The sequence below is a fragment of the Oncorhynchus masou genome, chromosome 28, assembly GCF_036934945.1.
Source record: "Oncorhynchus masou masou isolate Uvic2021 chromosome 28, UVic_Omas_1.1, whole genome shotgun sequence".
NCBI lineage: Eukaryota > Metazoa > Chordata > Actinopteri > Salmoniformes > Salmonidae > Oncorhynchus > Oncorhynchus masou.
In genome coordinates, this window is record NC_088239.1 from 235,505 (window position 1) to 251,449 (window position 15,945).

The 15,945-nt window shown below is 42.9% G+C and overlaps 1 protein-coding gene across 1 annotated transcript in view; it reads left to right on the forward strand.

Moving 5' to 3' along the window:
- The window catches only part of LOC135517094 (divergent protein kinase domain 2A), a 103,811-nt gene that overhangs the window by 26,780 nt on the left and 61,086 nt on the right, over positions 1–15,945 (forward strand). The window contains exon 2 of the mRNA XM_064941115.1: positions 10,841–11,685. Within this exon, the coding sequence (XP_064797187.1) occupies positions 11,032–11,685 (654 nt within the window). The 5' untranslated portion in view covers positions 10,841–11,031. The remainder of the gene's footprint in view (positions 1–10,840; positions 11,686–15,945) is intronic.

Sequence of the window (15,945 nt, forward strand, 5' to 3'; positions counted from 1 at the left end):
GAGAGAGAGGGGGGGTAGGAAGAGAGAAGGAAGAGAGAGGGGGGGTAGGAAGAGAGAAGGAAGAGAGAGAGAGGGGGTAGGAGGAGAGAGAGGAGGAGTGGGGAGGAAGAGAGAGAGAGGGGGGAGAGGAGAGGGGAGGAAGAGAGAGAGAGAGGAGAGAGAGAGTGAGAGCTCAGCTCTCCTATGCTGTTGGTGTTCCAGAAGGTGAAGTGATGGATGCTTCCACAGCTAGGCGATATATAGGGATGAGAAATCAAGATGAAGATGTACTATATTTTCACCACACTTTTTGTTCATAAAACATATTTTTATCTGAGGTTGTGAGAAGTTATATACCAAAGAAAGGAGGGAGCGAGAGACGTACAGGGAAATGCCTTTCCTGCTCTTTCCCAACAATGATCACTATCAGTAGGAAAACACATACTCTAAAGGAGAATTAAAATCACCTGAAAAAATACTAAATAAGAAGAACACGAGAAAAGTAAGACATATATATATATATGTATGTATGTATGTATGTATATATATATATATATATATGTATATATGTATATATATATACATATATACACACACACACACACACACACACACACACACACACACACACACACACACACCGTCAGTTCCAGGGTTGGTGCCAATACCATATTTACTTTGTGGGATACTTGTAGTACTTGCAGATAGCAAGCTGACTAGGCATTAGAATACATGATAAACAGAGTAGCATCACCATGTATGACGATAGTGTGTAGATTCCTGCATCGAGTCGGTGCATTAATGATAAAAGGGTTCGTCCATATTTGTTAGCTGTTCAGCAGTCTTGTGTCTCGGGGGCGGCTCAGGAGCCTGTCAGACTACCACTTGGAGCCTGTGGCTTGGAAGGCTGGAGTCTTTAAACAATTTTCCGGGCCTTCCTTTCACACCGTCTGGTATAGAGGTCCTGGATGGCTGGGAGCCGGTGATGGTCCGCACTCTGTAGCACCACGGCATCGAGGGCGTTGCAGTTGCCAAGCCGGTCAGGATGCTCTCGATGGTGCAGCTGTAGAACTCTTTTCAGGATGTGCCACATCTTTTCAACCTCCTGAAAGTGAAGAGGCGCTGTCGATTTTGTGTGTGTGTGGACCATTTGAAGTCCTTATTGATTTGGACATCGGAACTTGAAGCTGTCTATCCACTACTGCCCCGTCACTGTGGAGGGGGGCGTGCTCGCTCCTAGATGTCCTGTGCAGTATTTGGAATAAAACAAGTTTAAATTCACTTCATGATTTCATGAGTAGTGCGTGACCCTGGAGTGGCAACTCTTTCTAATGGGTCTTTCTCCATTCTGACAAAAAAAACATCTACGCTTTATTTTTAACCAACTGTTGACTTGATTTTTAGACCAAAACACTTGAATGGACTGTTGGAATCAGGGAAATGATGTGTTTATTGTAATTCTATAGTCTTAATATGAATACTAATGGGTTTTGACGTGACGTTTGACATGACAACGAATGAAAATGCGGAGTAGGAGTTATTGTGACAGGGTAGGAACCAAAGTGTTGGTCAGTATCTCCAATCTTTGGCTGCATTAAATGCTTCTTCATGTAGCCAACATATTCATGCTTCACCTAATTCCTCTTGATTTCACAAGATATTCTTGAACAAACATGTTGATTTAGGCCTAAACCATCACTGGTATCAGGCAGGATTTCACTAATGTCGACACCTGCTGTATTCGGCACATGTGACTAATACAATTTGATTTGATTTAGCTGTTTGCTCTGACTCAGTACATTTATCAGCTAGCTAGCCAGCTAACTAGCGAGTCGCATCAGCGACTAACACAATTTAGTTAAAACTTGCAAAGATTAGACAAACTAGCTGTTAGCAACAAACTAATAATGTCATTTATAGAACGCTTGCAGATGTATATTAACCTCTTGCGACGAGCTCCGTATCTGGGAGCGTAAGCAAATGCATTAGCATAACGCAACGGACATAAATACCCCTAGAAACTTTTCCTATCCTATGACAAAATATCTTGTTTAAAACGGGAATGTTTTTCATCCAAAAATTTAAAATAGCTCCCCCTCAATCCAAGATGTTAAGAAGCAAAGTGGAAACAGCTTCATTGTCATCAACATTGTTGAATGTACTTCATTGACCATGTAGATTGAACGCAGTATATAGTATAGAATATAATTACCAGAAAATAGTTCATATCCCCCACCTTCTGCTGTTCCCAGAATATCTATGTTAACCAAGGGGTTTGCAAATGTAACATCAGTAGGGTATAGAGAGGAAAAAGGGGGGAGGAGGTATTTATGACTGTCATAAACCTACCCCCCTGGCCAACGTCATGACAACCATGTAGACTGAACACAAGTGTCTCGAGGTCGAGCAACAACAACATACGCTCCTCAAGTAACGCGACAGGTCTGTGTGCAACAGTGTCTTCTATATCAAAAAGAAGACACAAAAAGATGTGAGTGCTACAGGGTGGTAGTCATTGTGGCAGGAAGCCTCAGAGTTCTTGGGAACAGGAATAATGGTGGTCAGTTTGAGACGTGGGGATTACAGACTGGGACAAGGAGAGGCTGAAAATAACTGAATAAGCCTCGCTAGCGATTAACGTCCAACCCGGCAGCCAGGCGAGTGTTGACCTGATTTTTAAAGACCTTCTCGCCTCAGAGCGAGATCACCCAGTCCTCTGGGTCGGCTGGGGCCCTCATGCATGGTTCGGTGATGTTTTTGTTCGAAGCGTGCATAAAATGCATTGAGTTAGTTTGGTAGAGAGGCATTGTTGGGCAGATCACGGCTGGGTCTTCCTTTGTAATCCGTAATGGACCGTAGCCCCTGACACATGCGTTGGGCATCAGAGCCTGTATAATAGGATTCTACTTCTCTATGCTCCTTTTTTCTTTGCTTTTTTTGATGCAGAGGTCATAGCAGGACTTCTTGTCCTCTGCCGTAAACACGTGGTTTGCTGTAGTTTACCTCTGTGCTAATCCAGGGCTTTTGATTGGGGAAGCAGCGACCTTTCACTGTGGGGACAACATCAGTGTTTTCTAATGAACCGAGGCCTGGGGTGGTCTCTCTGTCCCATCCTCGTCAACGGTATTGGTCCTGGGACATATTCCACTCATCAGTAGCAAAGTGGTCCTGTAGCACAAATATTAAGTTGGAAGCACAGTCACTTTTTTCCCCTTTGGTCATTGGTCCATAAACTAAAAGGTTATGTTGGGTGATTCTCACAAAATATTTAAAAAGACTTGCATCAACACATTTCCGTTTTAGGCATTAATAACATCAATAACAATGTCTGGAGTGTTTTTGTGCGTTCATTTTAAAAACATTAATAACATCAATAACAATGTCTGGAGTGTTTTTGTGCGTTCATTTTAAAAACATTAATAACATCAATAACAATGTCTGGAGTGTTTTTGTGCGTTCATTTTAAAAACATAACATCAATAACAATGTCTGGAGTGTTTTTGTGTGTTCATTTTAAAAACATTAATAACATCAATAACAATGTCTGGAGTGTTTTTGTGTGTTCATTTTAAAAACATTAATAACATCAATAACAATGTCTGAAGTGTTTTTGTTTCATTTTAAAAACATTTACTGACATTTTAACACCTTTTTTGAACATATTTTCCAAAACAAGTCCGCAACGGTCTGAAAACGTCAAGATCATTAGGAAATTTAATACATTTTCACTAAAATATATATATATATATATTATTCAACAGTCATGCACAGATACTTGAAACTCTGAAATAATATATTTTTCAATTAACATTTTTATTTGATTTTGACCGAGTTCTCTCATTACCACAACACCTTCTGCATTCTACAACCTCACATATGTTCAGAATTTGTCCTGAGAGAAGGAAGCATGTAGATTCTGCATTTAAAAGTAAACTACTATTTTTCCATTCATAATTTTTTTGACATTAAATTAACACCTGTTGCGGTAATGAGGTTGATGATTTCGGTGATAATTAGTCTACTAAGACTGAGGTTAAAACCGTTTATAAAATTGAATGTAGAAAATAAAAGAGATAATATTGGCATAATTATGGATTTCAAGTTAAATCAATTTAATTTCGCAATTCTTCAAAAGTACATAACATACACAGGCTAAAAACAGAGAATACATTAAAAAAAACACACGTACAAAAACACATACAAGAACAGCACATGTCATCACACACACTGTCCCTTGGGGTTTCTATGACCCCAAGCTGGTGCAGGTTCTTTATCTTTAAGCCAACGTTCTCATGCATTTTGCAAGCACATGTATCTCTGTCTGTGACTCTTCGCTGGCCAATTCAAAATTACTTTTAGTTGAAAGAATTTAGTCTTGGAAAAGTTATGTCTTTTTTGGATTCTCGGACAGAAATCTTCTTCTTTTGAAGAAGTGTCCGTTAAGGCTCTCTTTTACAGAGTAGCAGGCCCTTTTTCAGAATTTCTCCGTGGAAACTTCACCTCGATGAAGGAAGCGCTAACAGGTGTACGCTTTAGTCTTCTCTGGCTGTATGACCTCTCTGTCGTTCTGTACCTCTCTGCCTTCAATGTTGACAATTACATTCAAATCAAATCTTATTTGTCACATACACATGGTTAATGCGAGTGTAGCGAAATGCTTGTGCGAGTAATCTAACGAGTAATCTAACTACACAAGTGTAAAGGGATAAAGAATATGTACATAAAGATATATGAATGAGTGATGGTACAGAACGGGATCATCTTGGCCATCATCTCTAGTACGTTCAGTCTTTTCTTTAGGTTGTCTATCTCTTTGGTTCTCTCCAGAAGTTTATTTTCTGTACAAATTTACCCTACATTTTGATTCTTTCTTCTGTTCCTCTTCTTTTTTTGTGTGATTCCTTTTTTTGGGGTCTTTGATGTCTCCATCGGTCCTGGTGTCTCGCTCTTCTTTTTAGGAGTTGAGTTGAGAGACATTTTACCTGCTGAGGTGCAAATGGCTGTGTCTTCTTGAGGAGGCTGTGTCTTCTGGAGGTGGCTGTGTCTTTTTGAGGAGGCTGTGTCTTTTTGAGGAGGCTGTGTCTTTTTGAGGAGGCTGTGTCTTTTTGAGGAGGCTGTGTCTTTTTGAGGAGGCTGTGTCTTTTTGAGGAGGCTGTGTCTTTTGAGGAGGCTGTGTCTTTTTGAGGAGGCTGTGTCTTTTGAGGAGGCTGTGTCTTTTTGAGGAGGCTGTGTCTTTTTGAGGAGGCTGTGTCTTTTTGAGGAGGCTGTGTCTTTTTGAGGAGGCTGTGTCTTTTGAGGAGGCTGTGTCTTTTTGAGGAGGCTGTGTCTTTTTGAGGAGGCTGTGTCTTTTTGAGGAGGCTGTGTCTTTTTGAGGAGGCTGTGTCTTTTTGAGGCTGTGTCTTTTGAGGCTGTGTCTTTTGAGGAGGCTGTGTCTTTTTGAGGAGGCTGTGTCTTTTTGAGGAGGCTGTGTCTGTGTCTTTTTGAGGAGGCTGTGTCTTTTTGAGGAGGCTGTGTCTTTTTGAGGAGGCTGTGTCTTTTTGAGGAGGCTGTGTCTTTTGAGGAGGCTGTGTCTTTTTGAGGAGGCTGTGTCTTTTTGAGGAGGCTGTGTCTTTTTGAGGAGGCTGTGTCTTTTTGAGGAGGCTGTGTCTTTTTGAGGAGGCTGTGTCTTTTGAGGAGGCTGTGTCTTTTTGAGGAGGCTGTGTCTTTTGAGGAGGCTGTGTCTTTTTGAGGAGGCTGTGTCTTTTTGAGGAGGCTGTGTCTTTTTGAGGAGGCTGTGTCTTTTTGTGTCTTTTTGAGGAGGCTGTGTCTTTTTGAGGAGGCTGTGTCTTTTTGAGGAGGCTGTGTCTTTTTGAGGAGGCTGTGTCTTTTTGAGGAGGCTGTGTCTTTTTGAGGAGGCTGTGTCTTTTTGAGGAGGCTGTGTCTTTTTGAGGAGGCTGTGTCTTTTTGAGGAGGCTGTGTCTTTTGAGGAGGCTGTGTCTTTTGAGGAGGCTGTGTCTTTTTGAGGAGGCTGTGTCTTTTTGAGGAGGCTGTGTCTTTTTGAGGGAGGCTGTGTCTTTTTGAGGAGGCTGTGTCTTTTTGAGGAGGCTGTGTCTTTTTGAGGAGGCTGTGTCTTTTTTGAGGAGGCTGTGTCTTTTTGAGGAGGCTGTGTCTTTTGAGGAGGCTGTGTCTTTTTGAGGAGGCTGTGTCTTTTTGAGGAGGCTGTGTCTTTTGAGGAGGCTGTGTCTTTTTGAGGAGGCTGTGTCTTTTGAGGAGGCTGTGTCTTTTTGAGGAGGCTGTGTCTTTTGAGGAGGCTGTGTCTTTTTGAGGAGGCTGTGTCTTTTTGAGGGAGGCTGTGTCTTTTTGAGGAGGCTGTGTCTTTTGAGGAGGCTGTGTCTTTTTGAGGAGGCTGTGTCTTTTTGAGGAGGCTGTGTCTTTTTGAGGAGGCTGTGTCTTTTGAGGAGGCTGTGTCTTTTGAGGAGGCTGTGTCTTTTTGAGGAGGCTGTGTCTTTTTGAGGAGGCTGTGTCTTTTTGAGGAGGCTGTGTCTTTTTGAGGAGGCTGTGTCTTTTTGAGGAGGCTGTGTCTTTTGAGGAGGCTGTGTCTTTTTGAGGAGGCTGTGTCTTTTTGAGGAGGCTGTGTCTTTTTGAGGAGGCTGTGTCTTTTTGAGGAGGCTGTGTCTTTTGTGTCTTTGAGGAGGCTGTGTCTTTTTGAGGAGGCTGTGTCTTTTTGAGGAGGCTGTGTCTTTTTGAGGAGGCTGTGTCTTTTTGAGGAGGCTGTGTCTTTTTGAGGAGGCTGTGTCTTTTTGAGGAGGCTGTGTCTTTTTTGAGGAGGCTGTGTCTTTTTGAGGAGGCTGTGTCTTTTTGAGGAGGCTGTGTCTTTTTTTGAGGAGGCTGTGTCTTTTTGAGGAGGCTGTGTCTTTTTGAGGAGGCTGTGTCTTTTTGAGGAGGCTGTGTCTTTTGAGGAGGCTGTGTCTTTTTGAGGAGGCTGTGTCTTTTGAGGAGGCTGTGTCTTTTGAGGAGGCTGTGTCTTTTGAGGAGGCTGTGTCTTTTGAGGAGGCTGTGTCTTTTTTGAGGAGGCTGTGTCTTCTTGAGGAGGCTGTGTCTTCCGGAGGAGGCTGTGTCTTCCGGAGGAGGCTGTGTCTTCCGGAGGAGGCTGTGTCTTCCGGAGGAGGCTGTGTCTTCTTGAGGAGGCTGTGTCTTCTTGAGGAGGCTGTGTCTTCTTGAGGAGGCTGTGTCTTCTTGAGGAGGCTGTGTCTTCTTGAGGAGGCTGTGTCTTCTTGAGGAGGCTGTGTCTTCTTGAGGAGGCTGTGTCTTCTTGAGGAGGCTGTGTCTACCGGAGGAGGCTGTGTCTTCTTGAGGAGTGTCTTCTTGCTGTGTCTTCTTGAGGAGGCTGTGTCTTCTTGAGGAGGCTGTGTCTTCTTGAGGAGGCTGTGTCTTCTTGAGGAGGCTGTGTCTACCGGAGGAGGCTGTGTCTTCTTGAGGAGGCTGTGTCTTCTTGAGGAGGCTGTGTCTTCTTGAGGAGGCTGTGTCTTCTTGAGGAGGCTGTGTCTTCTTGAGGAGGCTGTGTCTTCTTGAGGAGGCTGTGTCTTCTTGAGGAGGCTGTGTCTTCTTGAGGAGGCTGTGTCTTCTTGAGGAGGCTGTGTCTTCTTGAGGAGGCTGTGTCTTCTTGAGGAGGCTGTGTCTTCTTGAGGAGGCTGTGTCTTCTTGAGGAGGCTGTGTCTTCTTGAGGAGGCTGTGTCTTCTTGAGTAGGCTGTGTCTTCTTGAGGAGGTTGTGTCTTCTTGAGGAGGCTGTGTCTACCGGAGGAGGCTGTGTCTACCGGAGGAGGCTGTGTCTTCTTGAGGAGGCTGTGTCTTCTTGAGGAGGCTGTGTCTTCTTGAGGAGGCTGTGTCTTCTTGAGGAGGCTGTGTCTTCTTGAGGAGGCTGTGTCTTCTTGAGGAGGCTGTGTCTTCTTGAGGAGGCTGTGTCTTCTTGAGGAGGCTGTGTCTTCCGGAGGAGGCTGTGTCTTCCGGAGGAGGCTGTGTCTACCGGAGGAGGCTGTGTCTTCCGGAGGAGGCTGTGTCTTCCGGAGGAGGCTGTGTCTTCCGGAGGAGGCTGTGTCTTCCGGAGGAGGCTGTGTCTACCGGAGGAGGCTGTGTCTACCGGAGGAGGCTGTGTCTACCGGAGGAGGCTGTGTCTACCGGAGGAGGCTGTGTCTACCGGAGGAGGCTGTGTCTACCGGAGGAGGCTGTGTCTACCGGAGGAGGCTGTGTCTTCTGGAGGAGGCTGTGTCTTCTTGAGGAGGCTGTGTCTTCCGGAGGAGGCTGTGTCTTCTTGGAAGATTTTCAATAACTTCTTCATTTTGCTTCTTGAACATGTTGAGGTTTATCATCTTCCTGGCTTGATGGTGTCATGTCCAACACAGCTTTTATCTGTTTCTTTCTTCCTCTTTCAGTTTTTCCCCCGAACACTGTGTTTTTTTCTTCTTTTCATGTTGCTTCTTTGTCAGATCTTGAGTTTTCTTGATTTTACTATTCTGCTTTTGTTTTGGAAATGGAAAGGAGGTATGACATGAAATGAGAGTGTCTCAAAACAGGGGACAGATCTTACTGTTATGGACACGGCATCCTATCGAAGGGACGAAGTGGTTTACAGACTGTGTGGACATCCTGTAGTACAAACTAAATGGTTTACAGACTGTGTGGACATCCTGTAGTACAAACTAAATGGTTTACAGACTGTGTGGACATCCTGTAGTACAAACTAAATGGTTTATAGACTGTGTGGACATCCTGTAGTACAAACTAAATGGTTTATAGACTGTGTGGGCATCCTGTAGTACAAACTAAATGGTTTATAGACTGTGTGGACATCCTGTAGTACAAACTAAATGGTTTATAGACTGTGTGGACATCCTGTAGTACAAACTAAATGGTTTATAGACTGTGGACATCCTGTAGTACAAACTAAATGGTTTACAGACTGTGTGGACATCCTGTAGTACAAACTAAATGGTTTACAGACTGTGTGGACATCCTGTAGTACAAACTAAATGGTTTACAGACTGTGTGGACATCCTGTAGTACAAACTAAATGGTTTATAGACTGTGTGGACTTCCTGTAGTACAAACTAAATGGTTTACTGACTGTGTGGACATCCTGTAGTACAAACTAAATGGCTTACTGTGTGTGTGTGAGGTGGACGTGTGTGTGTGTGTGTGTCTCCTAACATTGTAGGGTATTGACTTCCTATATATATTTATATGTGTATATGTATATATGTAAATGTGTGTGTAAATATATATATGTAAATATATATATGTAAATATGTAAAGGTATTTATGTAAATGTATATATTTACATTTAGTCTTGCTGTCACCTCCGACCCCTGACCTCTCTCTCTGTCCTTCCTGTACTCTTCCAGCAGTTCTGGGTTGATGTAAACTTTTGTTCTCTGAAATTTGTCAGCCTTCGCTAAAGCTTTCTTTTTGTCACTATCTGCATTTAAACAGAACATGAAGCAAAATTTCAACAGGTAGTAAAATTTAAATAAATAGTTAATTTATATATATATATATATTTAAAAAATATAGTCTGTATGATTTTAAATTTCCCGAAACAGAAGTTCTCTCTGCCACAACTGGCCTTAAATCGCAGCTGTAAGTGAAAATGGCTTTGCTGAGGAACCTTGGCATGTTTTGCTGACAATAAGAGAAGAGACATGATGACTCATTTTTACTCAATGTACATAATTACACATTCATAAAATCTATTTTCATACAACATTTTGAATTGGACATTTTCTAAATGTTGAAAACGACCTGTTTCGGTAATGATGATAATCAATACTGTCGTGTACACAGTCTGACAAGAGAATGGTTACCTTTTAACTGGAGAGAAGATCAAGACACCTGGAAGACATCTTGAAGGCAGATTGTGTTGTTGCTTCATTCAAAATAGAACTTTATTTAAAATTGTCCGTGTAAACAGTCCTTCAAAACGGTTGTGGAGGATGAGAACATCAGTCATGGACACTTCGTTTTACCACTATTTAAAAATATATATATTGTATTACATTATTATACATGAATATTCAGAGAATCATTTTTCTGTCATTTGAAAACATTTATTTTTTCGTTTTACTGTGTTTAAATTACAACATGACATATGTTCATGGACGCGTTGTGGTAATGAGAATCTCAGCAGAAAATGTCATAAAATACTAAAATAATTCATTCCTATGTTGCAATTACTCTTTATTATGATATTTAGTTATATTAATAAATGTTTAATATTTAATCATTACTGCCATGGTATTTTAGTGGTTTCATGAGGATTCATGCCTCATATTGTTAAAATAATTATTTTTGTATTTTGCTGGGCTCAGGTGTGTAATGTTCTCTCTTTCTCTCTCTCTCTCTCCTTTTCTCTCTCTCTCTCTCTCTCTCTCTCTCTCTCTCTTTTCTCTCTCTCTCTCTCCTTTTCTCTCTCTCTCTCTCCTTGTCTCTCTCTGTCTCTCTCTCTCTCTCTCTCTCTCTCCTTCTCTCTCTCTCTCTCTCCTTTTCTCTCTCTCTCTCTCTCCTTTTCTCTCTCTCTCCTTGTCTCTCTCTGTCTCTCTCTCTCTCTCTCTCTCTTCTCTCTCTCTCTCTCTCTCTCTCTCTCTCACCTTTTCTCTCTATCTCTCACCTTTTCTCTCTCTCTCCTTTTCTCTCTCTCTCTCTCTCTCTCTCCCCCTCTCTGTCTGTCTCTCTCTCTGTCTCTCCTTTTCTCTTTCTCTCTCTCTCTCTCTCTCTCTCTCTCTCTCTCTCTCCTTTTCTCTCTCTCTATCTCTCTTTCTCTCTCCCCTCTCTGTCTCTCTCTCCCTCTCTCTCCCCCATCTCGGTCTCTCTCTCTCGGCTTGTATGCAGGACTCGCAGGCCTGTGTCAGAGTTTGGCATGGGGTTACTGTGCCAGCCTTGCCCCTACCAGGCGCTCTAGATGATGATTCCCCAACATGACAGAGAGGCAGTGAGGCTCGGCTAGCCCCCACCCGACCCGACGATACTCTCAACACTCCCTTGTTCTACCCTAACTGCTGACCCCCACATCCTGCCCCACCATGCTGCGTTTCCTGCCTCTGAAGCTGGGTCGCCTCTACCGCTGTCTGAAGCTTCTGCTGGTGGTGGGCCTGTTTGTTATCCTCCTGATGAACACCCACAACCTGTTCGCCTCCTTCCAGAAGAACGAGCTGACGGACCGCCGCTTCATCAACCTCAACAAGTGCCCCGCCTGCTTCGGCACCAGCTGGTGCAGGAAGTTCATGAACGGCCAGGTGACCTTTGAGACCTGGGGACGCCTGCGCTTCCTGGATGTCTTCAACGTCAAGAACGTGTACTTCGCCCAGTACGGAGAGCCGCGCGAGGGGACGAGGCGCGTGGTGCTCAAACGCCTGGGATCCAATCAGGAGCTGGCGGACATCGACCAGAAGATCTGTAAGAGGGCTACTGGCCGTCCGCGCTGCGACCTCATCCAGGCCATGTACAAGACTGAGTTCGCCAGGCTGAATGGGGACGTGAGGCTGCTGACCCCTGAGGTGGTAGAGGGCTGGTCTGACCTGGTGCACTGCCCCTCCCAGAGGCTGCTGGACAGGGTGGTGCGACGTTATGCCGAAACCAAAGACTCTGGCAGCTTCCTGCTGAAGAACCTGAAGGACACCGAGAGGATGCAGTTACTAATGACCCTGGCCTTCAACCCCGAGCCCCTCCTACTACAGGTAGGAACTAAGGCCTTTTAATATCTCTTCTTCATCTGTATTGTTATTCGTGTTTGAGATGGATGACATTCACTTTTTAATTTCCCTCTTCGACTTTGTTTCTTTTTAATGGCCTTCGTTGTTTTGTCTGGTGTTATTAACTTCTACGATGATAAAACTATAGAGGACTGCAGACATGTCCAAATGAAACCAGTGGAATCCCAAGAGGCCTTTTAGGCTTTCTGCCACAGAGCTGTCTATATACATATATATATACTATCAATATACACTATATACTATATATATATATATATATATATATACTATCTATATATATATATATACTATCTATATATATATATATACTATCTATATATATATATATACTATCTATATATATACTATATACTATCTATATATATACTATATACTATCTATATATATACTATCTATATATATATATATATATATATCTATCTATATATATATATATATATACTATCTATATATATATATATATATATATACTATCTATATACAGGGCCTTCGTAAAGTAATCCCGGGTGGCGCAGTGGTTAAGGTACTGGCTCAGACCGGGAGGTCCGTGAGGCGACGCACAATTGGCTCTTCAGTAAGGCCATTCTACTGCCAATGTTTGTCTCGGTCGAAGGTGATTCTAACGTGTATTGACTCAGGGGGTTGAATACTTCCGAATCAATATACACTATATACTATATATATATATATACTATCAATATACACTATACTATATATATGTATATATATATATATACTTAAGTATGTGTACATCCCTTCAAATTTGTAGATTATACTATTTCAGCCTCATCCGTTGCCGACGGGTGTATAAAATTGACAAACATTGGCAGTAGAATGGCCTGTACCGAAGAGCTCAGTGACTTCAAAACGTGTCACCGTCACAGGATGCCACACAAGTGGAAACATCTAGGTTCAACAACGGCTCAGCCCTGAAGTGGTAGGCCACACAATCCCACAGACCGCTGAAGTACGTAGTGCGTAAAAAAAATAGTCTGTCCTCCGCTGCAACTACCGAGTTCCAAACGGCCTCTGGAAGTAACGTCAGCACAACAACGGCTTCATGAAATGGCTTTCTATGACCGAACAGCTGCACACAAGCCTATGATCACCATACACAATGCCAAGTGTCGGCTGGAGTGGTGTAAAGCTCGCCGCCATTGGACTCTGGAGCAGTGGAAACATGTTCTCTGGAGTGATGAATCACGCTTCACCATCTGGCAGGCAGATCTGGGTTTGGCAGATACCAGGATAACGCTACCTGCCCGAATGCATAGTGCCAACTGTAAAGTTTGATGGAGGAAGAATAATGTTCTGGGACTGTTTTACAAGGTCCGGGCTAGGTCCCATAGTTCCAGTGTAGGGAAATCTTACTGCTACAATGACATTCTTGACAATTCTACTTTGTGGCAACAGTTTGGGGAAGGCCCTTTCCAGTTTCAGCATGAATGACAGTGTACCAAGTAAGGTCCAGGAAGAAATGGTTGGCGAGATCATTGTGGAAGAACTTGACTGGCCTGCATAGAGCCCTGACATCAACCTCATCGAACACATTTGTCATGAATTGAAACGCCGACTGCAAGCCAGGCCTAATCGCCCACCATCAGCGTTCACTTCGGGGGCCTGAAACGCTCCACAATTCAACTCGTGATGATTGTACATCCGCTAAGAAAAGTCAGCCAAAACTTAAAACCTCAACGTCAATATGGAGTCAACAACAAAGTGTAAGTAAAAACAAATATAAACGAGTATCTGGAGCATCAGCATTTGTGGGTTCGATTACAGGCTCAAAATGGCCAGAAACAAAGTACCTTTTTCTGAAAACTCGTCAGTCTGTACTTGTTCTGAGAAATGAAGGCTATTCCATGTGAGAAATTGCCAAGAAACTGAAGATCTCGTACAATGCTGTGTACTACTCCCTTCACAGAACAACACAAACTGGCTCCAACCAGAATAGAAAGAGCAGTGGGAGGCCCCGGTGCACAACTGAGCAAGAGGACGAGTACATTAGAATGTTTAGTTTGAGAAACAGACGCCTCACAAGTCCTCAACTGGCAGCTTCATTAAATAGTACCCGCAAAACATCTGTCTCAACGTAAACAGTGAAGAGGTGACTCCGGGATGCTGGCCTTCGAGACAGAGTTCCTCTTTCCAGTGTCTGTGTTCTTTAGCCCATCTTTAAACTTTTCTGTCTGAGATATGGCTTTTTTTTCAACTCTGCCTTGAAGGACAGAATCCCGGAGTCACCTTTCCACGGTTGATGCCAAACCTAAATAAATTACAGTAAATTATAGGGTATGAATCCTCTTCCTTCTTCCGCCATAGATCTTTAGTCACTTAGTATCGATCAGACCCACCCCGAAACCAACCTGCAGATTCTTCAGCCTGGCCTTTTCAAGCTCAGGGGGCTGAAGACATTTGGCATGGTCAAAAAATGACCCCTACAAAAAAAATGTATATCTGTATATTATTATTATTATTGTTGTTATTTATTATTAGACAGTTGTTTACATATTTGTCTTGTTACTAAGTAGATTTGTTGTATTATTTTTTGGGGGGGGACATTCTTGAAAAGGAGGATGGTACGTCAAGAGTTCATGCTGCTGTGTTGCTGCAGATGTGTCACCTCCTCCAGTATGGATCAAGGGCAACAGTACTGTGGTGGTGACATCCCTCAAAGCTGAGAGGTTTACCTGGTGTAGCTGAGTTACTGCATATTTAACATTCAAGGCAGGTTCAAATGATTCAAAGTGCATCTGATGGTCTTTTGGAGAGACAAAAGACAAAAACAAAGCAACTATTACATCTGTGATCCTTGAGGTTTCAGACGTTTATTAGGAAGCGAAAGAAACTACTTTTGAAACGGAAGTCAGGAAAAACTATTTCTGTCTCTTCTCCTTTACCCGTTATTCTGCTACAGTGTTTCTTAATGCTGGTCCTGGGGTTTCTTAATGCTGGTCCTGGGGTTTCTTAATGTTGGTCCTGGGGTTTCTTAATGCTGGTCCTGGGGTTTCTTAATGCTGGTCCTGGGGTTTCTTAATGCTGGTCCTGGGGTTTCTTAATGTTGGTCCTGGGGTTTCTTAATGTCCTGGGGTTTCTTAATGCTGGTCCTGGAGTTTCTTAATGTCCTGGGGTTTCTTAATGCTGGTCCTGGGGTTTCTTAATGTCCTGGGGTTTCTTAATGCTGGTCCTGGGGTTTCTTAATGTCCTGGGGTTTCTTAATGCTGGTCCTGGGGTTTCTTAATGCTGGTCCTGGGGTTTCTTAATGCTGGTCCTGGGGTTTCTTAATGTCCTGGGGTTTCTTAATGCCCTGGGGTTTCTTAATGTCCTGGGGTTTCTTAATGTCCTGGGGTTTCTTAATGCCCTGGGGTTTCTTAATGTCCTGGGGTTTCTTAATGTCCTGGGGTTTCTTAATGCTGGTCCTGGGGTTTCTTAATGCTGGTCCTGGAGTTTCTTAATGTCCTGGGGACCAAAAAGCTGAGCACATTGTTTTGTTTTCAAATGTGAGTCATTTAGCAGACTCTCTGATCCACTACAGTAGTGAGTCATTTATCAGACTCTCTGATCCACTACAGTAGTGAGTCATTTAGCAGACTCTCTGATCCAGAGACACTACAGTAGTGAGTCATTTAGCAGACTCTCTGATCCAGAGACACTACAGTAGTGAGTCATTTAACAGACTCTCTGATCCAGAGACGCTACACTAGTGAGTCATTTAGCAGACTCTGATCCAGAGACACTACAGTAGCGAGTCATTTAGCAGAATCTCTGATCCAGAGAGATTTACAGTAGCGAGTCATGTGTTTTTGTGAGAATCAAGCGCCAGGCTCTTCCAACGGCCACACATGTAGATGACTTCACTTTTTTGTTTCCTAGTGGAATCAGGTGTGAGAACTCCACCGGTCCCAGGATGAAGAAACAGTAGAGGACTTTCTGACCAACCCTTTTCCACCCAATGTGTCATACTGGATCAAAAATATAGATACCTTAATAGAAAATATTTAAAATGAGTCAACCAGTAAAATACTATTTGAGTAAAAGTATTTGGTTTTAAATTGACTTAAATATCAGAAGTAAATGTAAATGTAATTCCTAAAATATTCTTAAGTAAAAGTATGAATATATATGTTTTTAAATCCTGATATTAAGCAAAACCTTACGGTACCTTTTTACGTTCCAGATAGACAGTTACACTCCAACACTCAGACATCATTTACTAATGACGCA